Source organism: Arvicanthis niloticus, chromosome 14 (assembly GCF_011762505.2).
Source record: "Arvicanthis niloticus isolate mArvNil1 chromosome 14, mArvNil1.pat.X, whole genome shotgun sequence".
In the NCBI taxonomy this organism is placed as follows: Eukaryota; Metazoa; Chordata; class Mammalia; order Rodentia; family Muridae; genus Arvicanthis; species Arvicanthis niloticus.
This window is the reverse complement of record NC_047671.1, coordinates 40,963,418-40,987,782: the sequence shown is the minus strand read 5'-3', so window position 1 is coordinate 40,987,782 and position 24,365 is coordinate 40,963,418. Positions and strand designations below refer to the sequence as shown.

The window sequence follows — 24,365 nt, the reverse complement described above, 5'->3', positions numbered from 1 at the left end:
TCCACATGCTATGCACGGCCATACATACCTGTAAGGTGCATGTGGTATCCACGCCTGTAAGGCTTATGTCATATCAACACCTGCAAGGCCCGTGGCAAAAGCCTATAAATATCCCAGATTTCCCTTGAATAAACGAGACTTGATCAGAACCTCTGTCTTGTCTCCATTCTTGTCTCTTCCCCTTTATCCTCTCTCTCTCTCTCTCTCTCTCTCTGTCTCTCTCTCTCTGTCTCTCTCTCTCTCTCTCTCTCTCTCTCAATAGACCCTGACCCACAGACCGGAGCAGCAGCTTGGGCTGGGAAACAGTGGCCACCAAGCGTGGAATGGAGTGGGCCGCAACAGATGGACATCTAAGCTGGTTCTACTTCCTAGCTGTTACAGATAGTATAGTGTAAATACAAGCGTGTAAGTATTTCTGCAGTATGTTGACACAGTCTTTGGGGGTTAGATCAAACTGTGGTATAGCTGAGACACATGGTAATATGGAAATATTGGCTTATATTGTGACTACATCAGTTTATATTCCCACCAGCGGTACATAAGGTTCATCTTTTCATGCACCCTTGTCCCCACATGTCATTTAATTTTATGATAGTAAGTCATTCTGACTGAGATGGGACAGTAGCTCGTGGTGAAATGTTTAATTTTCTGGTTTGCTCCTGTTACTCCACTAGGCAGATACCTCACTCTGGAGCCTCCTCTGCTCCTGTTACTCAGATATGCAGAGACTTCACACTGAAGCCTACTCTGGCTTTATGTCACATGCTCTGTCCTATTTTGGAATGTCCCCTCTTTGACTGTAGAATAACAGGCAAATGAATCTTACCTGTCAGGGATGGACATTTCTTTACTGTGTTGACATAGGCCTGGTCACACAGAAACATACCCTTCCCTCGTGGAATTATTGAAAGAGCAAGGGGTCTGTTTTACTTTGAAGATATTTTTGAAGATATTTTAGTTTTCATGCACAAGGGTCTCAGTTATACCCCTACCACTGAAAGAAACCTCTTTTCTCGAGTAGGTCTTTTGCACCATCTGTTGGATGTGTTTGTTTTATACTTACAAGAGGGAAATGTTGAGAGGAGAGAACAGGGCTAGCAGAGGCAAGGCCTAGCAATGGTTATTTTTGTAGCTCCACTAGGGAGCAGAGGAATGAGAACTAAGCAGTGAACTAATGAGATAGCAGTGAACTTAGGCTATCTCTTATGAGAGTGGAAATACAGCAGAAATACAGCAGACTATTAAAATGTTATGAATGTTTGTAGACATATAAGATGTGGAACATAAAAACATAAAAAGGAATGAGAGCTAAGGAGTCCATTCTCTTTAGAATGGAAAATGTCTGAAATAAGGCATAAATAAATGGTTGATGAGTAAAAAAGGTGACTGTAGACACAAATGACAGCACAATGATATTATAGGGAAAAAAGTTAGCAAATTAAAAGGCATGATTAAATTCCTAGAAAAAAAAAAAAACCTACCAAACTGTGTCACAAAGAAAAGATTTAAAATTGTCTACATTTTTATATCTTCTTTCTTATCAGTAAAGTATTTATGTATAAACTATTATATTATATTATATTATATATTAGCTTTTACTTATAAACGTATACAACACCATTTTAGTTATTTTCTTAGTCACTGTTCTGTTGCTGTGCAGAGACACCATGACCATGACAACTCTTATAAAGGAAGGCATTTAATTGGAGTTGGCTTACAGTTTTAGAAGTTTAGTCTCCTGTTACCATGGTAGAGAGCATGGTGGGATACAGGCTGAGAAGGTGCTGGAGAAGGAGCTAAGAGCTTTACATCTGGATCCACAGGCAACAGGAAGCGAGAGTGCTTCTGGGCCTGGCTTGGGCTTTTTAAAACCTCAAAGCCCACCTCCAGTGACACACTTCATCCAACATGGCCACTCCTACTCCAACAAAGTGATACCTCATAATTCCCCCCAAATAGTGGTACTCACTGATAACCAAGCATTCAAATATCTGACCCTGTGGGGGCTATTCTTATTCAAACAACATTAGATGTTTATAATATCACACGTTTTCTTGATAAAGTCATTTATTGTCTTTTACTTTCTTTTCAATTTTAAAATTTACCCATTAACACAAAATTTCTTGTTGTAGCTGAAGTTTTGCAAAGATCTGCACCTTTACAATAGATTTGCTAAGGAGGATGCCTACTTTAAAGCTTGTGTTAGAGAGCTGGAGAGATGGCTCAGCAGTTAAAAGCAGAGGACCTGACTTTGGCTCCTAGCACAGACATATGGAGGTTCATAATCATTCATAACTTCCATTCCAGAGAACCAGATGCCCTCTTCTGACTTCTGCAGGTACCAGGCATGCACAGGGTGCACAGACATCCATGCAGGCAAAACACTCACACACATTTTAAAAAAAAAGATATCTAAAATAGAAAACAAAGCCTTTAAAAAATGTACTAGATAACTATAGTTTTCACTGAACAAGCAACAGAAGGTATTTGTGGAAGAGAGACTAATAGGACCAAATTGAGGTTATAGCAAATACAACTGTGTCTTGGGACTGGGAAATATTCCATGGAGTAATAAGGATATCATGATATTGGTAAATCAACTAGTAATATAGAATTAGCATAATAATTACATTTTCAGCAGAGTATTTGTTATAATAGAAAATAGAAAATAAAATAGTAGTATAACAAAATAATTACACTTAAAAAAAACCGTTAGGATGCTCGAAGCCAATCATTGGAGTGAGCACGTGGTCCCCAGTGGAGGAGTTAGAGAAAGGAAAGGAGATAAAGGGGTTTGCAACCCCATAGGAAGAACAATATCAACCAACCAGAGCTCCCAGGGACTAAACCACCAACCAAGGAGTGCACATGGAGGAGCCCATGGCTCCAGCTGCATATGTAGCAGAGGATGGTCTTGTTGGGCATCAATGGAAGAGAGCCCCTGGGTCCTGTGAAGGCTCGGTGCCCCAGTGTAGGGGAATGTGAAGGTGGGGAGGTGGGAGTGGGTGGGTGGGTGGGTGAGCACCCTCATGGAAGCAGGAAAGGGGGATGGGATGGCGGGTCTGGAGGGTACAGGGGACCAGGAAAGGGAATAACATTTGAAGTGTAAATAAAGAAAATATTAAATAAAAATAAAAATAAAAAAAAAGTTAGAATTACTTTTAAATAAGTTTCCTAAGTAGAAGCTTAGTTTGTATATGTAAGAAATTTAAAGTGAAAAGCCCTGGCTACAATCCATTCATTAAAGAAAAAAAAATGTATGGGATAAACGATGCCTTTAAATGTGAAACCATGAGTAATTTTAAATCGTTTTAGATAGAGTTTGCAGTAATGTTATCAAGGACTTGGGAGATCACAGTTTGGGTTATTCCCCCAGCAACAATAAAAACCTATATTCACTGGCAAGCTACCTTTCCTCCTTTTTTTAAATAACCCATCTATGTTAGTTACTTTCTCATGCCTGTAACAAAATACTGGACAGAATGACTAGGGGAGAAGGGTTTTAAAAAACAAAACAAAAACAAAAAACCCTGTTAGGGAGCTGGAGAGATGGCTCAGCGGTTAAGAGCACTGGTTGTTCTTCCAGAGGTCCTGAGTTCAATTCCCAGCAACTACATGGTGGCTCACAACCATCTGTAATGGCATCTGATGCCCTCTTCTGGTGTGTCTGAAGTGAGTGACAGTGTACTCACATACATAAAATAAATAAATCTTAAAACCAAACCTGTTAGCCTGCCTGTCATATTCACTTACAGTACTCTATTCAGGTTGGAAACTGTGAAACTGTGTGAGGAATTCCCAACAGGGAACTGCTGGAGGTCCTGAAAGTATACAGTTCTGCTAGTTCCCTCTTGTTTGTCTTGTTCTGTCTGCCTTGTGGCCAGGCGCACAGGTTTGTTGTCACTGGGTATGACACATCTTGGAGTCTACATCACCACACAAAGACTACCTTTGGCTTTCAACCCACGTTAACCCTTCTGCCACACGTAGACTTTTTATTTAGTTCTTGCTAGGAGCAAGCCCCTTCCCCAACAGCCAATGCCTTTTCTACTCCATCCTTCCCTGGAGCTCTCCTGTTCTTTCAGAAGCTCTTTTAGATGTGTTTTGGCTTTTTTGGTTTCTCTTCTTCTGGGGACAGCTCACAGTCCCTTTGTTCTTGCTTCTGGCTGAACAGTACTGCTGACATTTGTGTTGGATATCCTGCACTCACTTGATTACAGAACTCCTCAAAGCAGATGTGAGAGCTCCCTGAACAAAAGAATTATGACTTGTCTTTTACTACTTGCTGAGGGAAGGCTTCCGTGAGCAGCAACGACTGATGCTCTAGATGGCTTCCAGCGAGACTGACATTGCTGGTCTTGCTCACCTCCACACACTTATGGACCCTCAGAGCAGTTCTCACCAGGGAACGGGTCCTTTTGAATGCTGGGGCCTTTACCGGTTCACAGTACCTTAATCAGACAATAGCTGCAGCAAGCCTAAAGTAATGGAACTTAGGCAATACTGATGATTCTCATGAGGACCTCTCCAAGAGAGGGTTGACTTATTCAGTAGTTGCTGAGGGAGATGTTAGAACTTGGGAACGGAAAAGTAGACTGCGTTGCCATGGCTGCTCAGATGCTCATGGCTCTCAAAGCAAAGTGGCTTTTCTTACACCCACAACAAATCTAGTACTGAGTTTGTTAAAAATTATTTGGCTAAAATAGGAATCTCCTTATAATTCGCTTGTCTTAAACGAGGATAATATACACACTATCCTGACTTACAACTGTTAAACTTGCGGGTTTTTTTTTTTTTTTTATTTCCCTTTTAAAGGTTTTAAATGCTATTTCTAATGCTTTTGTTTGTTTGTTTGTTTTTAGATTTTGAGACAGGGTCTCTATGTAGTCCTGGCTGTCCTGGACCTTGCTCTGTAGACCAGGCTGGCCTCAAACTCACAGAGACCCTCCTGCACCACCATGTCCAACTATTTCTAATGGTTTTATATACATGCCCAGAAGGAAACAGCTTTTGAATTGGTATCTTGATATTTTCCAATATTAATGACACTTGACATGATATTTCCTTCTGATAATGAGCAGAAGCAGCATGTGGCTATAATTCCCCATGAACACAAATGAGGAAAACTTGACAGTCTACAATAGCCTCTCAGATTTGACATTCACCGGGTTACTTGTGGTTTTTTCTTTCCTTCCTTCCTTCCTTCCTTCCTTCCTTCCTTCCTTCCTTCCTGTCTTCCTTCCTTTTTCCCCTCCCTCCCTCCCTTCCTCCCTTCCTTCCTCCCTCCCTCCCTTCCTTCCTTCCTTCCTTTTTTTCTTTCTTTCTTGTTTGGTGGAACTCCTAATGGCCAACCCTAAGGACTAATGCATATTAGGCAAATATTCTACCAGTGAGCTGCACTAGCAGCCAAACATGCATTTTAGAGTCATACTATCTTAAAGTTCTGATGGGTTGATTGATTAGGAAGTTTACTATAAGTTGAGGAGTAAAGTTAACATTCTTCATATGTTACTTTAAAAATTTACTATATGCACACATACATGCATATATCTCTGGGTGGATGTGTAAGTGTGTGGTGTATGTAGGTGTTTGTGTGAGTGTGTGCTGATTATTATATAGCATGTGCTTTACCAGCAGAGCTATCTCACCAGATGTTACAGTATAAGAATCCTTTTTATTCTTTTGCCATATCACATATATTTGTCATATGTACGTAGCAGTACCGTAGTTTAATTAGCCATTCTCCTATGCATGTATTTCAGCGTTTTGCAGCTATAAGCAATACGTTGAAATTGTTTTAAGTACAGTACACATCAAAAACTAATATAGAGGTAGTTATAAGCTGGTATCATAAATTCATATAATTCATAAGCATTAAGGTTTTTGTTCTCTGAGAATTAATAGGAAAATTGAGGAGAGTTTTAAAATATGAGTTCTTCATTTGAAAAGATGGTTTTGGATTACATTCAACTGACTGACATGTCTGAGGAAACCTGAAGAGAAGTGCATCTCTTTAGTTAAAGTTATATTAAAGGACAATGGATTCTAGACACACACAACGTTAATAAACACCATTCCATCTCTTAGGATCAGATTGTAATTTTTAGGAGAAGCACTGCTATGTTACAGTGATTTCCATGTGAAATGTCCTTCACAGGCAAATGTGTTTTAACACCTTCTCCTTAGTTGGTAGGAAGGCTGTGGAGCTTTTTTTTACTGGAGGAAGTTGGTCACTTGTAGATGGTTCTTGAGTTTCCGTGGGCTTCTTCCACATCCTGTTTAACTTTCTGTTTCCAGACAGGGTGTGCAGTGTGACTAGAATCCCCACCCCCACCCCACCCTGTGCCTTCTCTGCCATCATGGAATCTATCCCCTCAAATGATATTGCAACATAAATCTTTCCTTCCTTCAGCTGCAAAGTGCTTGTTAGCATCAACTGTCAACCTCACAGCCTAGAACCACCTGAAAATGTTTCAACCAGTGATTGTTTTATTGGATTGGGCTTTGGGCTTGTTTATGTGTGGCTGTCTTGATTGTTGGAATTGACTTCTGAGGGCACAGCCCACTGGGTGAGCTGCTTTTAGTTTCTCAACCAGTGATCTGAGCTACTTAAGAAAGCTAGCTAAGATCGGGCCTGTGAGTGAGCCACCAAGTAAGGAGTAAGGTGACAAGCAGATTCCCCCAAAGTTTCTGCAAGTTCCTGCTCTGGCTTCCCTAACGGATGGACCATGGCCTGGAAATGCAAGCCAATAAATAAATAAATAAATAAATAAACAAACAAACAAACCCCTTTCCTCCTCCAAGTTGCTTTAGGTCAGTGCATTTCATCATAGCCACAGGAAAGTAAGCAGAGCATCAGACATTTTGTCGTAGCAACAAGATACATAACCAATGAAGAACTTTTGTCAGTTGGCAGTTCAAAATTTGTGTTAGGATATGCTTTTAAAAGCTTAGAAAAATGCAGGACAATTACATCGTATGCCTAAGGACTTCTGTACATGGTGCAGTGCTAGTTTGGGGTGCCTTAACCTTTTAACCAAACTCTGTTTGGTACTTTTCCTTGTTGGCCATTCTTTCCTTTTAGGATTGTTTCCTCTGCCTAGTCTGAAACACTTCGCTGCTTTTGAGCTCAGCCAATCATGTTCGATTTTTTTCCTTCTTGACTTTGTGCCATCTTGTAAGATCAGCAAAGTGGACCTGCTGCTGACTGCACAAGAATGAAGCCAAACTTAGCCAAAGGGCATGCTTTTGTGTGGAACTGACTCTGGAAAAATCTAGTTTCATCAGTCCTTAACTTGCAAAGTAGAACGTGCTTCTGATGATGCTCTGACGCTCTTGTTACCCGGGAGTGAGTCGCTGTCTTAATAGAAAGCTCAGATCAAATCCAGCTCATTCTGGAACCAGCTTAAGGTTTACACGGTTGCCAGATGACCGAAAGCTCATTTAACCAAGACTTTTGTTTCCTTTCCTTGTAGTAAAAGTGATTAGGGATGGGATAGTGGTTTTCACCCTAACTCATAAATGAACATGGCGGTGTCCAAGCTGCTAGGGGAGAGGTTTTAATGACTCACAGGATAATATTGGGGGTTCTGGTGGCAGAACACAGTGTTTAGAGGGTGGGAATTTAGGGATTAATGAATTTTTTAGACACAGTCATAAACATGGGTTAGTTCACGCGGGGCAGTGGTGGCGCACACCTTTAATCCCAGCACTTGGGAGGCAGAGGCAGGCGGATTTCTGAGTTGGAGGCCAGCCTGGTCTACAGAGTGAGTTCCAGGACAGCCAGGACTACACAGAGAAACCCAGTCTTGAAAAACAAACAAACAAACAAACAAAAAACCAACAAAAAAAAAAAAAAAACCCAACATGGGTTTGTTTTCTCTTGGGACAATTTTTTTCATTAGAAATATGTATATACTGCAGTATTTAGACTAAGCTATAAAATAACCAAAGAGTAATTAGATGTTAATATTAAAACTTGAAGCCAAGATGCAAGATTTGCTTGTTTTAAATGGAAGTTGGGAGAGGAGATGCTATGATACTGTTTCACTCATAGGACTTTAGAACTGACCTGCACTGAGAGATTGAGGGGACATTTACATCTTGCCTCCCACCCCCACCCCTTCCCACCTTTTCTCCTCCCACGACGGGATTACACAAGCATTAAATTGTAAGGAACACTTGGGAGACTTTATAATTTTTCCCTTGAGGGTTCTATGGTTTCTTAGCAAAACAAAGGAAACAAAAGAACACAGTTTCTCCCACTTTCCTGTGTCCTGTCCTTCTTTTCATCCTCTTGAAAGGTATGTGTGCTTCCTTCTACAGATTACTACCTGGGCTGCTTTAGGCAACCACTATTAAAGGAGTGGGGGTGGGGGGGGAACCATCCTGGCTGGTTATTTGAGCAGGGCTCTCTCTCTGCTAACAATGCAGGTTAAATCAGAGGCAGGAGAGAAAACACAATCCAGTGCTGATTCAGCTGCCCAGTTTACTCGTTATAGTTAACAGTGGACCATCTGAGTTCCTTTATTGCAGTGAGGACCAAACACAAGCGAAAACTGAGAAATAAACACTAAATGGCTGTTGGGATCTGGGAGGAAAACCCTCCATGCTTAAGTACTGAGTTGAACGGTTCTCTACCTCTCCTATCCATGGGGCATGGCAAACAGGTGTCTGTCCTTTAAGATCCTTAAAACTGCCTTGAATTCCGCACTGAGTGCAGAATGAACGAGACCTACTTCATAAATAAGGCCCCTGCAGCTGGTGACCTGTGACTGACCCAGACTGACACTGGTGGTGGGGGTGAGGGTGGGGTGTGGTTCAGACGCAAGAATGCTGTAAACAACAGTAAGTATGCAGAAGTATTCTATTCTCTTGATTGCCAGATTCTCTGCTAAGTACATTTTTGAATAATTTTAAATAACGGTGTATTATATTGAGCCTCAGAATCAATCTCTGTCTCTCTGTCTGTCTCTCTGTCTGTCTCTGTCTCTCTGTCTCTCTGTCTCTGTCTCTCTCTCTCTCTCTCGTGTGTGTGCGTGTATAGGAAACAGTATCTCTAGCTATCTGTAAGTACAGTTGTTTCTAAACACATGGTATGACTTATTTAACAACAGGCTGTTAATTCAGTGTGGCTTAGTGGTTTTTTTTTTCTTTTTTCTTTTTCTTTCTTTCTTTCTTTCTTTTTTTTTCCTTTGAGAGCGTTTCACACTGTAGCCCAGGCTGGTCAGGAACTAACTGTACTATGCAGTACTACTATGTAGTACGTACTATGTAATAGGCTGGCTTTAAACTCAAAACAGACTTTCTACTCTAGACTCTTATATCCTGAGATTATGGGCATAAGACAGCAAGCCCAGCTCAGTAATTTTAATCCTTATGAACACATGATAATGGATGCTTTTTGTTATTCTTTTAAAAGAGACTGATAAGCAGTTTTGTGGCTTTGAAAACAGCTCCCTCAGTTGAGAGGCATGAGCAAGGGAGTCAGATAATTGACGACCTGCCCCGCCTTTTCCAAAAGTACCTTTATTGGAGCCAGACACCCATCAATTACAGGAGTGGCCTGGTATTTTTAATAAGTACAGGAAATAAGGCTAGTGACAGAAGGCTATGAAGGAACAGTTTGACTCTTTTGTATGAATGTGTGTACATTTCTTCTAAAGAGCTTACAGGAAAATCTTCCAAAGAATATCTCTGAGTAAATGGCTTTTATCTGATACTGAGTGGAAACAGGCCAAGTCTGGGGCTAGAGTGTAAGCCAAACATTTTTCCTGTTTTAATGACTTGCAGGCATCTTAGCGAGACAGAGTGAAACAATACTCATTCTTTCTTATACACAATCAGCTTTCATAAAAACCAACTACACATGCCAGGGGGGTTCACTGTAAAATAACCCCATAGGCTCTTGTATTTGAAACCTTAGACACCTCGCTGCCCCGAGGCGCTGTTCTGGAAGGGTTGTGGACCCTTTGGTTGACGGGGCCTCGTGAGAGGAAGTGGGCCAGTGGGCGTGGGCCATTAGGTTTTATGACCTAGCCCCACTTCCTGTTGTCTTTCTCTGCTTCCTGGCCGTAGATACAGGCGATCAGCTGTCTCCCGTTCCTACTGACTTACGTTCCTGCTGTGGTGGACGGTATCCCTGTGAACTGTAAGCAAAAATAAGCCCTTCCTCCTTTCAGTTGCCTTTCTCAGGGTGTTTCAACCCAGGAACAACAAAAGTAACTGATACACCAAGGGACCCTAAAGACCCCTGTGATTAAAGTGCGGCTTATTTTGTCTGAAGCACTCTTGGTGGCCTATGCCTCAGAGGGAGTTATAAAGACAGAGATCTGACTTGGTCTCTTTCCCGAGGCTTCGACAGAGTGTGAAACTTGTCAGGGTTTAAAAGCAAACACTGCTTATCCTCCATAGATAATTTAGCCATCCTGACTCACAAATAAGCCACTACTTCATCTGATGCGCAACGGAAGAAATGATGACCAGTGCTAGAGAAATATGTAGCTAGATAGTAGTAGCATTCTAATGCAGCTTTTTTAAAAAAAGATCATTTAAATGGGAAAATTGATTGCAATAGACTGAATTATAAATAAATTCAATATATTTAAATATTACAATTAAGTATATTTATATATTTAATTATAAATAAATTTATACATTTATATAATATGTTTATAATATATGTTATATATAATATACCTCTGGCTCATGTGCTTAAGACAAGAGTCTCTTCCTCGCTGGGTGGTGGTGGCGCACGCCTTTAATCCCAGCACTTGGGAGGCAGAGGCAGGCGGATTTCTGAGTTCGAGGCCAGCCTGGTCTACAGAGTGAGTTCCAGGACAGCCAGGGCTATACAGAGAAACCTTGTCTCGAAAAACCAAAAAAAAAAAAAAAAAAAGAAGAGTCTCTTCCTCTTGTACGGTCTACCAGGAAGGAGGTGGACTCAAGTGACCTCAGTGTGACCTTCCAGTTTCCTTCCAGGCTTCTCTATGCAGTCTGTTTGGCTGGTGCATATCACTCCCCCTTCTTCAGCCATATACTCAGTACAGATGGTGACAGATGCAGTGTGATATCCTGAAAGGGGTAGAGACTTGAGGGCCAAATATGAGTTTCAAATTCACAGAAGCTACTAGTAACTTAGTGATCTAACTGATCTTTCAGTCTTAGTTTCTTCTCTTCCAAAATAGTAAAAAAATATTTATAGTGTAGTGAAAATTTAATGAAGGACTTTATATGGAAAGTTAGTAGAAGGGACACGCTTAGCATGTAACAGGTTCGATAAACACAAGATTCACTGTGTGTATGTGTGTTTTAGACAGGTATCACTATGGTGTCTTGACTGGCCTGGCACTCAAAGTGTTCACTAGGTTAGCCTTGAATCAGTAGATATCTACTTACCTCGAGAGGGCTGGTAGTTAAGGTGTGTGCCACCACACCTGGCTATTCACCAGGTCTTACTGATCACTGGCTATGTGCTAGCTTTGGGCTTCCTGTGGGTAAAGTGAAGTGTAAGCTTTACTTCAAAGGTAAAGACCTAACCAAGCCAGGCCAGTGGTGGCACATGCCTTTAATCCCAGCACTTGGGAGGCAGAGGCAGGCAGATTTCTGAGTTCGAGGCCAGCTTGGTCTACAGAGTGAGTTCCAGGACAGCCAGGACTACACAGAGAAACTCTGTCTGGAAAAAAAAAAAAAAAAAAAAAAAAAAAAAAAAAAAAAAAAAAAACCTAACCAAAATAAGAACGTGCATTTAAAACTGGCCATAGTAGCACATATCTTTGAGCCCAGATGCTAGGGAGGCAGAGGCAGTCAGATGTATCTGTGAGTTCAAGATTAAGCCAGAGCTACATAGTGAGACCCTGTCTTGAGCAAGCAAGCAAGCAAACAAACAAACAAACAAAACTGAACTGACTTAGAAGGAAAATGAGTGTTCAAACAAGCTTGACTCTAGAGTGACTCCAGCTTCCTGTTTAAGTTGAATAAATGTTTAAGTTGAATAAAACAACCCCAGATCAGGATATAGAGCAATTGTGTTCCCTGCAGGAAGACAGTATGATCTCCACCTGTTCTCATTCCCATACTGACACCACACCATCCTCTGACGGTGCTAGGGCTGGCTCTGTTTCAGGAGTATGTTAGGAGTCTAGAAGACTCCTTTCTTTGACTTGGCCCATGTTTTAGATCTTTCATAATTAATCTGACATGATGCTAGGACAAAATGCAGTGTTGGTTAAACTGATTTTATGTTCTTTTAATCAAACATAATAGCTCAAAAATTTCTGTGTGTTCAACCTTCTGCTTGGCAATGAGCTTTTTCCGTAAATGCTAAGCTGGGAGCTTTAATGTGCATGACCATGATACTGGGAATGGTGACAGGAGGTTCTTGGGAAAGACTCTCATTATTTGTATGTGTGTTGGAAACTGCATTGGCAGGCAGAATTCCAGTTAGAAGTTAGTGGAAATAAATATGCACATTTTACTTATTTGTATTCAAAGACTACCCTGTTCTGTCTGGTTAGGAACTTCTACCTTAGGAAAATCATACAGGGCTCAGGGGGAGTGAATACTGACCATTTTAGCACTTCTGTGGAACACATGTTTGGGGCTAATAATAATGATTTCCAGTTACAATTTAGTGGCTGGTGAAATTATATTCTAATTCTATTTTTTATTTATCTGAAGCATGTAATGACTAGTTTTAATCGTTAACTTGACCCATGCTAGCCTCACCTGGTGAGAGAATATCAGTGAGGAATTACCCAGATCAAGTTGGCTTGTGAGCATGTTTGTGGAGGATGATCTTGTTTCTGTTAGTTGAGGTGAGAAGGCTGCCCACTATGGGTGACACCATTCCATAGGCAAGGGATTCTGAACTGTAAAAGAAGAGAGGAAGCAACGTGAGTACAAACACACATGTAATTAATTCCTGTTTGGATTTTTTTTTTTATTGTGGCTATAACATCTGAAGCTCTTGCAACTGATTACCCTGCAGGACAGTATCTAACCTGAACCTGTGAGCTAAAAAAAAAATAAACCCCTTCTCTCCTAAGCTGCTTTTGTTAGAGTTATTTTATCACAGCAACAAAAATGAAAATAGGAACACAAAAGAGCAACTTTGCCACCTAAAGTATTTATGGAGACCTACATTTCATGAGTAAAGGATGTTCCTAAGAAATTAATCATCCTTGTACATTTTGAATCCCATAGTACTTCAGGAAAAGCTCTTGCCCATGGAAAAATTTTTTTTTTTTTTTTTTTTTTTTTTCCTTTGAGGAGGGATATCTGTTATAATGAAAATCCATGGTTTGGAATTTCATTGGACATTCTTTTGAGGAAGCACTAAATGGTGCCCCAGAGAAAAAAGAATCTTAGTGAATCCGGAAAACACTTTGGGCTGGAGAGGCTCCCAGGGCTCAAAGTGAAAAGCTTCAGTTAAGTGAGGTTTGGAACAGCAGTCAGTGGCAGCAGAAAAGTTGGGTAGTTTTGGCTGTGGTACTGTGTGCTGAGGTGAGCCTAGGCATCTTGTTAGAGACAGCTGTGAAGGCCCTTCACTGATCATGCCAGGGACGTGGAATAGAAGCAGAGAGGAATCTAATTTAGGGACGTAAACATGGTGAGAATCTGTTCAATGAACACGGATGGAAAGAAAGTATGGGGAACAGGTCTAAGGTGAAATGGCCAGATTGGATAGGGAAAAATATATCTTATTTTCCTCTCTGTTTGTAATGTTCTAAAGTGGGATTGGAAAGAGTTTATAATTATATGGATTATGATCATATTTTAACAGTAAAATGAACAGGCTTCACTGTTGGATTTCTCTAGGTATTTATATAGTTAACTCTTCTACCTTTTTCTTCTTCTTCTCTACCGGCTCTCCTCTGACCCCCTTCCCTTATCTGATATCCTTTCATCCGTGTCCATGTCCTGTCTTCACCTTCCTCCCTCTCCTTCTCCTTTTTACTTCCTTATAAGGAAACTTGTGATATTTGCCTTTCTGAGTTCTTTAGATTCACCCATTTTTATGTAAATGACAAATTTTTTATTATTCCTTGCTGGTGATAATACTCTGTGTGTGTGTGTGTGTGTGTGTGTATCACATTAACCATTCATCTGTTGACAGACGTAGAGGCAATTTTTAAGCATGCAAGGAAGACTATTTAAGGATATTGCAAACAAACAAACAAACAAACAAACAATCCAACAACAACCAGAACTCAGTTTGAACTGAGCTCCCTTGAAGCAAAAGGTTTAAGAGTTCTTAATGGGTAGGTTATGCAACTAGAAAAGTACTGGGAAATTTGGAGTACTTAGGGGTGCTGGGCAGTAGGATGTGTTACGGATAGTGAGTTCCGAGTTTACAAATACCCTTCTCTGTTTGTAACAAGGCCACTTGCATCTGGTAGTTGTCCTTGATCAAGTTTAGAGTCCTATCTTCTCGTGTAGAACAGAAGAGGGTGCCTCATGTTACTGGTATTTGCAGATCTTACTTTTTTCCCCCCCAAGAGAGTCAGTGTAAAGAGAGGAGAATGAATTATTCACTCTCTTTTTAAACAAGAGGATGCTCTGCAGTTTTGCCAGCTCCAGAGCCATCTGTGATCCTAAGATTGGTGAAAGACTTAAGAGATTCACCAGTGGAGAACCTGGAAGAGAAAAATGCCACTAGAACAGCTGAGGGGATGAAGATGCAGGAAGTTAAGGGTGACTGCGGTGAAGGAGCCAGGCTTTCTCATGAGGTCAGGCTTTGAATGTAAGGAGACCTGGACAGAGATCAAAAGTTCTAAGTTCTAAGATCAAAAGTTCTAAGATGACATACTGGCTTCTGTGACATTGATGTGTTTCGTTTCTTTCCAATTTTTTTTTTAATAGTTGCCAAAATGACTGAACCATCACATAAGAACAACTCCACTCAAGAGGAGCGCACAAACCACACATTTCCAGAGAAAAGCAGTCAGATTGGACAGAAGCAACTGGTATAACACACAAATTTAATGATTCTGTTATTCGATAAGTTTCTAACATGGGATGTCTGAGGTGTCTCTGGACGTAGAAGGTCTGGCAGTGGAGACTTCCCAAGAAAGAACTTTGCTCTCCAGCTGTTGGGATTGTCCGACAAATTTCCTCTTTGCTTTGTTTTAGCCCAGTGTTCTTTGTAACACTAAGTCTGGTCCTCACAATAGAGTACTCAATAGAAAAGGATCGAGTCAAATTGTCTCTATTTAGTTAACAAATTTGCATTTTGTTCTAAATACTTTGTGCAGATTGATTCACCCAAGTCTTATCACAAGATACTATTAGCCTTATTTAACAAAACTGAGCCGATAAGGCTCAGAGAGGAACTTATGCAGTTTACCTAATTTACAATGTATAGAACCAAGGACAGCAGTAGGCTTGTCTGCTGTGTTTATTTTTAGTTTCTTAATATGAAGCTGAACAGGAATAGAGAGTGCTAGGTTTTACACTCTTCATAGCTATACCCAGGTGTGGAGCCCTTGCATAGGGTAAGTCTGTAAAACAAACCGATGTACCCCCATCACGATGAAACTTTACAGAAATGCTTATATTATTCTAGATAGGCTACCTGGACTACTACTAAACTAGCTAAACTGGAAGTGTCCCTTTTGCTTCTAGGAATTGAATTTCCAGTGGAAGGCAGCCTGCAAACTTTCAGGCTGCCCAGGTTATTTTCTTCTAAATACATTCAGAAGAATATTTCTTTTCATATGATATATATTATTATGCGCTTAGAAAATGTCCTCACACTGGCTGTAACACACACACTTGTAGTCTCGGCACTTGACATGCTGAAGCAGGATTGCCACAAGTTCAAGGCTAGCCTTGGCTACACAGTGAATTTTAGGCTGGCCTACTATAGTGTGCGACTTGTCCCAAAGAAACAAACAATGATAGCAATAATAAAAAGTCACCTTTTTATTTCTGTGTGTAGATCAGTGTTTGACTAGGTGTTTGTGTCTGTGTATCCCATGTACACAAGCCCGGTACCTGCAAAGGCCAGAGGAAGCTATTGGGACCCTTAAAACTGGAGTAACAGATGGTTTTGAGCTACCCTGTGGGTGCTGAGAATAGAACCCCATCCTCTGCAAGAACAGCCAGTTCTCTTAAGCCCTGGGCTCTCTCCAGTCCCACATCACCGTGTTGATTGAAATATCTGGTTTCTTGTCTTCACTATCAGGAATATTGTTTGTAAACACCAACATCACCTAAACAAAGACTTTTGAAAATCTCCCCTAACACTCCAGAAAGTTGTCCTAGCAAGATCTCTCTTGCTCAAATCTGGCTTTGATTGAGAAGCAACTCTGGGTACCACTGTCTCTGTTGGAACCTGACAGTGTGTGCAGCCCAGGACAGGGCACGGTTCTGAGACCCATTTCAGAAGCTGGAGTTGGGCAAGGAGAATGATGTGTGCTGTGGCTTCTTGTGGCTTTGACACAGTGTCTTACTTAGGGTTTTACTGCTATGAAGAGACACCATGACCAAGGTGACTCTTATAAGGGCAACATTTAATTAGGACTGGCTTACAGGTTCAATTACTATCAATGGTGGGAACATGGCAGCATCCAGGCTGGCATGATGCAGGTGGAGCTGAGAGTTCTACATCTTCATCTGAAGAATGCTAACAGAAGACTGATTTCCAGGCAGCTAGTGTAAGGGCTTTAAGCCCACACCCACAGTGACTCACCTACTCCAAAAAGGCCACACCTCCTAATAGTGCCACTCCCTGGGCCAAACATATTCAAATCATCACACCTAGTAAATGGGTTTCTTCAGTGGTGGTTGGGAGGAGTCCCATTACTACTCTGACCTTATGCCTAAGAAAAGCTAGTTCTGGAGTTCATCCTATCAGGTTTGCAAGGCTGGCTGGTGACTCACAGGTAAGCAAGTGTTTTGTTCCATCTTTACGGTTTCCCTCATTTCTGTTACATGCCCTTTATACTCTGTCTTTAGAAAGAATAGCCTGATTTGAGAAGTTGCCTTTTGAAACTCAAGTCAGATGAAGCTCTTGGTTCTCCCTTATAAAACAAAATACTTCCTTGCTATTTTGATAAGAGCCAGAGGCGGTAGATTTTGAAAGAATGTAAAATGAACACAACTACTAAAACACTTTGTTCCTCTCATAGCAACAGATAGAACGGCAGCTAAAGTGCTTGGCATTTCAAAACCCTGGACCGCAGGTGGCAGATTTTAACCCTGAGACAAGGCAGCAGAAAAAGAAAGCACGGATGTCGAAGATGAATGAATATTTCTCTGCGAAGTACAAGTAAGACCATATTTGATTGATGGGATCAATTTTGCAATGCACAGATTGCATGTGCTCTCCTTGATTTTAAAGCAAAGTAACTGAGGGTTACATCTTGTTATGCTTTCACAGTTTTCTTCTATAGTACACTAAGACCCCAGAGGTCTCAGGTGTTACCATCTTTAAGAAATAAGTTGAGAGCAAGGTGTGGCACATTCCTGGAATGCCAGCGCTTGGATGCAGAGGCAGAAAGACCCCAAGTTTAAAGACAGCTTGGGTTACTAGGGAAACTGTGGGGGCTGGGGGAGAGGTATGTAAATCTCAAATTAAAAATCACCTTTTAAAAAATGGTTTTGTACCAAAACAATGTTTTTAGTAGAAAAGAAATAGCATTAAAAGGAAAAGTCATGTGATTGTAGGGATGGATTTGGAATATTGAGTGGGTACCATTCTATCACTAACTACAACCACTGTTAATGCATGGAGATATAAAATACCTGGAGACAGCTCATACTGCCTGTAAACTCAGGGAATTTAGGGAATCTGACACCATTTTGCAGCTTTTGGGAGGGGTCTCCACACTCATGGCATTGCATTCATTTTCACACACACACACACACACACACACACACACACACACACACACATATTTTAAATGATTATATGAAGCAGGAGGAGTGAAAGCTAAGCATTAATATTTTTAAAATTTGAGATTTTCAAATATTCCAAAGGTGATGACATAAGCCATCACTAGAATGGTATTTTTTTTTTAAATTTTTTCCTATTATTGAAAATAAATTATTTTCCTCAGCTGGGCATGGTGATACACGCCTTTAATCCCAACACTCTGGAGGCAGAGGTAGCCAGATCTCTGAGTTCAAAGCCAGCCTGGTCTACAGAACAAGTTTCAGGACAGCCAGGGCTACACATAGAAACCCTGTCTGGAAAAACAAACAAACAAAAAGGGAAAAGTGCTAGGCAGTGGTGGTGCATGACTGTAGTCCCAGCATTAGAATCTATAAAAATAGATTTTTTTCTCATGCCACACATCCTGATTATAATTCTTCTCCCTCATTTTTATGCATAAAATATGGTATGTAGTTATGCTGATCTTTTATAATTGCTTTTAAAATAAAATTTTAGCTAATTCTCATTAAGGAAAAGTGACAGTACAATAAAGTACTTGTATGTTTTTTTTTACAACTAAACAAAAGTGATTTATATAACTGAACAGGAGGAGAGGAGAGGTTATGGTTGGGCACAAAAGTTGCAGAAGTACCCACTGAGACCACAGAGTACAGTGCCAGCCTTTGGAGCTCACGGTGATGAGCGATCTAAGCTGCTACCGAGGCTCACAAGCAGATGGGTTTTGAAGGATATAACAAAAGTGGCTGGGTTTTGAGTGTGTGGTAAAGTTCTTGTAAACATCTTTTCACTCCTGGGAATGCTCTAGAGTTGGACAGAGAAAGTGTGGGAATCTGAAGACTGCAGTGCTGCCCTCTGGCACTGAACAGTTCAGCCGGCTCCTTACAATATGGACTACCGCCTCCTTTGTTATTTTCCGTCCACACTGAGGGTAACATAAAGAAGCAGGAGAGGAGGTACCTGGAACCTTTGCCAATAGCACTTGTACCCCCCCCCCCCCAATGATTATGGTATAGTAACTGATAGGCTTTGTCTTGAGTCATTAAGAAAAGGTAGTAGTTTTTTAGTGGGTTTTGTTTGTTTGTTTGTGGGTTTTTTTTTTTGTTGTTGTTTTGTTTTTTGAGACAGGGTTTCTCTGTGTAGCCCTGGCTGCCCTAGAACTCACTCTGTAGACCAGGCTGGCCTCGAGTCTCAGAAATCTGCCTGCCTTTGCCTCCCAAGTGCTGGGATTAAAGGCAACCCACTGCCTGGCAAGGTAGTAGTTTTGACTAGAGTACTTTTAAGAGGGAAAAGGGGTACAAAATCAGTAGATAAAAATGTGAAGGGCGTGAAGCCCTTGTGCTCACAGATAGCTCTAGGGGAACCAGAAATGGTAAACATACAGGATTCTCTCCTCAGTGGGAGAGCTGTAATACCTGTTTTCCATCCAGAATTCCAGGAGTGGATGTGGTTAATAGCTTGGTGACTTCTGCACTATTTGTATGACCAGACCATACCTAGCTCCTGTTCCCAGAAGCAGGAACCATTCTGTAGGGCCAGGCCACACCCCCCCCCCCCCCCTTACCTACAGGACTGGGGATGGTTTATAGCCTCGTGACCTTTGTACTTCCTGTGTTACAGAGACTACACTAGATCCTCCTCCAGGCCCCTATACATGTAGTCTATCTGTAGAAACCATCTTCACGGAAGAGGAAGAATTTTGATGTAATTATACCTTAATCTTTATTGTGCACATGAGATTGTGTTACACTGGGAAACTTTTGTTTCCAAATTGTCGTTTACTTAAATATGCCTAAAATTAACTGCCCAGACTGTCAGACTCTAGATAATTTAAACCAACACAGACTACTGAGCTATGTTGAACCAGACTTCCTTCTTGCCTCGTGGCGATTGACGTTCTGCTGGTTATGTTTGCAGGGACCCCTCCCCAACAGGAAAATACCATCATCCTGCTGATATTTTAGAGGGATATGTAGAACCGTTTTAGCAGGAAGCTTCAGACAGCAATTCCAGTGCTTTTACATGGATGATTAAATGCTCCAGAAATGCTGGACACCTAAGTTGTTCTCAGCAACAGTCCTGGCTGCGCTTACTGGCTGACTATCCCAGCTTACCACTGCACACAGCAGATTGTTTCTGATAACATCAGGGATGGCAGGTGACACGCTGTGCATCCTCTCCTTTACTGGAGAGGACAGCAGTGCTAGCTCACTAGCGCTCCGTCTTTTCTTCTCTGCAGGGTGATGAAGAAGTACGACAAAAGCGGCAGGCTGATCTGTAACGACATGGACCTGTGCGACTGCCTGGAGAAGAACTGCCTGGGGTGCTTCTACCCCTGCCCCAAGTGCAACTCCAACAAGTGTGGGCCGGAGTGCCGGTGCAACCGCCGCTGGGTCTATGACGCCATTGTCACCGAGTCTGGCGAGGTCATCAGCACCCTGCCATTTAGTGTTCCTGACTAGGAGATATTATGTATAGACACTCTCCTCTCTCCGTCTCCTTCTCCCTTTTCCCCTCCCCCTCTCTCTGCGTGTGCATGTGAGGGTTTGCATTTGTTTGTTTTGAAAAGGTCTTATTCTATAGCTCAGGCTGGCCTTGAACTTATGGCAATCCTCCTGCCTCAGCTTTCCCAGTTGTATTAATTTAGGTATAGTATATTATGCCTGGCTTCTGTTTCTTATACATACATACATGTAACATACATTCACAAATGTATGTACGGCCATATATAGAATATATTTTATTTTATTTTATTTTATTTATTTATTTATTTATTTTGGTTTTTTTGAGACAGGGTTTCCCTGTGTAGCCCTGGCTGTCCTGGAACTCACTCTGTAGACCAGGCTGGCCTCCAACTCAGAAATCCACCTGCCTCTGCCTCCCAAGTGCTGGGATTAAAGGCGTGCGCCACCACCGCCCGGCTAGAATATATTTTATATATGTACACGTTTAAGTCAAACTTCTTTCTCTTGGATAAGTGTTAGTGTTTGGGCAAAATATTTTCTCAAGCTACAGATGGATATAGAATGGACAACACTTGTGTAGACCCTCTCAGGTTCCTCAGCTGGTGACCAAAGGCTGCAGGAGTGGACGATCAGTCTCCTCCTCAGCAGCACTCTCAGCTTCACCTTGAAGTCACACCTCTCCCTTCTCAGGGTGTCTGATGAGAACACCATAGTTTTAAGATTTGCAGAACTCTGTATCTGAAAGCTGTTACCTAGAACGTACAACCAAATGAATGTTTCTCTTAGAATGTCATATATCACTAAGAAAAGCAAACTTGTGCCTTTGTACAGTGTATCTCTAGTTTTATTTTCTATTGTTTATATTTTGGTGTTAAACTTAAATTTCCTAATGGCAATATTTTAATACCAAACATTTATATTTTACTAAGTTATATATTAGTTTACTAAATTGGTAAGCAAAGACTTGAATATGCTAAAAGTCAGTGATTAACATGTTTCCTTTCAGGTCAGTATTTCAAGGGTTGTTTTTTAGAGGAAGTTGGCCTTCAGTGATACTCAGAGTGGCTTAAATGTTTACTAGTTGGCTGTATGGAGAACAGCTGACAGAAAGCACGATGTGGTTGTGTCTGTTCTGACATATGGTAGCAGGTATCTGGAAAGTTGAATTCAACCTTCTATAAACTAATATCTTTGTGCTTGTGTGTGTGTGTATATCTTTGTGTGAGTTCATATACATCAGTGCAGGTGCCTGTAGAGGCCAGTTGGCTTCTTTGGAGCTTGAGTTACTGGCTTTTATGAATCCCTTTAAATCAATGCTGGGAAGCAAACCCCAGTTCTTTGCAAGAGCAGAGTGGGCTGTATATGTCAGAACTATCTCTCCAACACCAAACTTACTAATTTTCCCCATCTTAAGTCAGAGTTTCTCTTACGCTCATTGTCTGGAGGGCTCTCAAATCCTCAATTACTAACTTAAGATGTGTACTGTGACTCAATTTACGTTTGAAACAAATTCCCAGATGATTCTGATGTCACAGGCCTGGGGGCCATGCATGAAAAGCACTTCTCTAAGTTACATTAGATATGTAATGTGAGGAAGTGGGGCTTAGTGACTTGGTACTATTTTAATCCACTAAGAATGTTTTAAGTAAATGTGAAGTGTTAAAAGCTGGGTTTTCAGAGTTTCTTTTTTCCTTCCATAAACCATTAAAATACTTATTTCTGTACAATCTGTGTATGGTAGAAATTCTGACAGCCCTGGACTTGTTACTTGAGAATATGTTTTGACATGAAAATCCAGAAGATTTTACTGTGCCTATGGAACTCCTGACTCATAAAGAGAATGAAGATCCCCCTGCTCTGTTTCCCATGGTTTGCCGGCTTTTCTGGATTCCAGTTACTTTTGTGGCTGCATGTTGAACCCAGGGCTCTGTGCATGTGCAATAAGTGCTATCACTGAGCTATACCTGAAACCCTCAAGTCACCTTTTTGGAACATCTATGCTGTGAGCCAAACACTATGTCAAGTGTCTCTGAGTTTGTGACCTTTAGCTATCACAGTCCAGAGAGAAAGTTAAAACGTGAAGTTACTCAAGTCAAGTCTTTTGAGAGCTCACTGGGCACGTTGTTGCCCTAAGGCTAGGTAAAAGGATGAGGTCCTTTTTATTTATTTTCTAAATAGTGGACCTGATACACTGCTTTATGACTATTTATCTTTGAACTGTTTCAGCTCATGGGAAGGATAGATGGGTCAAGAAACACTGGGAGGAGGTGGTTCTGTGCCAGACATTGAGCGAGATGCTAGAGACAACATCAACCAAAATCCACCTTCTCTCCACCTTCATGGAGTTTGTGGGCCTAAACCAAACCATTTTCATTTTTGGTTCTTTTAATTCTGCCTTTACAACTGAGTCAATGCAGCCCCAATTAAGTTAGCCCCAGTAAGAAGAATTCACTAAAAATATAGCATTTCTGGTATTGTTTGAGATAGAATTTTATGTAGTGCAGGTAGACCTAGAACTCCCCTACATAGCTGAGGATGAACCCAACCTTCAGATTCTTCTGCCTCCACCTCCTGGTATTAAAAGTGTGTATTACTATGCCATGCTAGAGATGGAATCCAAGGCTTCATGCATCCTCTACCATCTATGCTATGTACACCCAAAGCCCACCCTGATCATAACACCTTCCCTGGCAACACAACATGCTGTTGGCTAGTCCATAATCACATGCAGGTCTTTTAATAACATTCATCTCTGAGCCTCCTCCTTGTCCTCCAAAATCAGCACTTCCAGAACTGCAGCCTAGGCATCTGTTTCTTCAAAGTAGCTTCCTTGGTGATCCTCGTGGTGTTGGATTTAAGTATCGAAAAAACAAGGGACTCGCTCCCCCAGAGAACTCATGGACAGGACTCTTTGTAATAACATGAGGTTTATTGGTGAGTTGATAATAGCCGGTACCGGGGCTCTCCTGTATGAAGACAAGAAGAACCCCTTGCCAAATTGGGGGCAGTATTTATACCATATTCACAGGGCTCATAAAGGCAGTTTTACCTCTTAATCAGTAACTACAAAGGCTGATTTCAACAGCCATTCTCAAGCTGGGTTTCTGGTCCCATGCCTGGTTGCTGAGTAACCCAAATCTGCACCTAACAAAGAAGGTCAGCTTAAGTAGCTTCTGTTTACCCAGGTTTTACTGTGTTAAGGGCTCATAAACTCCTATCCTGGGTCTTCCTGAAATGTCTGTTTGAGTCTTTGGAATGTGCTCTTCCCAGGATGTGTCCCTGGGGGAAGTTAATGTTTGAGTTTAAAACCAAAAGCAGAGCTTTTTATTAATTTTAAGTTTCTACAGTGGTAAGTGTGGAAAAACCTTATGTCACCAGTCTCCACCATCATACTAAAAACAAAGTGGCACTAATCTCTCTGTCTCCTCTGTCCTTCTCTCTTAAGCAACAAGGTAAGTTGACCTTAAATGATCTGTCTTGATAAGTAAGTGTATTAGCAAGTTATATTTGCAACTTTCCCAGTAAATCTAAAAATATAAGAACAATTCCTCAGCAGACATTTGCCTGCTACTTACACAAAGCCTAGTAAAACATGGTTCAGTGTGATTTTAGAAATCAGGATTGTAAAATACAACTTAAGGAATCAGGTTTATGAAATACGATTTTAGAAATAGGGTTTATCTTGTTCATCTTGATTGAATACCAACTAAATGGATGTTTGAAAAAAAGCCTCCTGCACTAAATAATTTTGGCAAAAATAAATTTCTGTGACTTGCCAGAAACTCATTTTGTAAGTATCTAATTTTGATCACAGACTGACTAAAGCTTATTAGCTACTTGATATGAATTCAGATTAACAGGGAATGAGGTGACATGGTCTGATTGCATTAACCAAGGAAATTGTCTCCTTGGTGTAATGGGATTTTTCTCTTCTCTGCTTGGCTATCATTCTATGCTGATGGTGTGTCTCATGAATATGTATAGTGATAGTGAGGAAAAAGAAT

The 24,365-nt window shown here is 41.0% G+C and overlaps 1 protein-coding gene across 2 annotated transcripts; it reads left to right on the top strand.

The window, feature by feature from the left end:
- The first annotated feature begins 8,184 nt into the window (after nt 1–8,184).
- Arl14epl (ARF like GTPase 14 effector protein like) lies at nt 8,185–22,088 on the top strand. Of its 2 annotated transcripts, XM_076912665.1 has the most exons (5): nt 8,236–8,303; nt 10,078–10,150; nt 14,863–14,966; nt 17,133–17,272; nt 20,136–22,088. In XM_076912665.1, exons 3-5 carry the CDS (start codon nt 14,871–14,873, stop codon nt 20,356–20,358), a joined length of 459 nt encoding a protein of 152 aa, XP_076768780.1. In that variant the 5' UTR covers nt 8,236–8,303; nt 10,078–10,150; nt 14,863–14,870; the 3' UTR covers nt 20,359–22,088. The 2 variants fall into 2 exon arrangements, with proteins under 2 accessions (XP_034373630.1, XP_076768780.1); XM_034517739.2 differs by lacking the exon at nt 10,078–10,150 and having other exon boundaries at nt 8,185–8,303.
- Nucleotides 22,089–24,365: the final 2,277 nt, after the last annotated feature.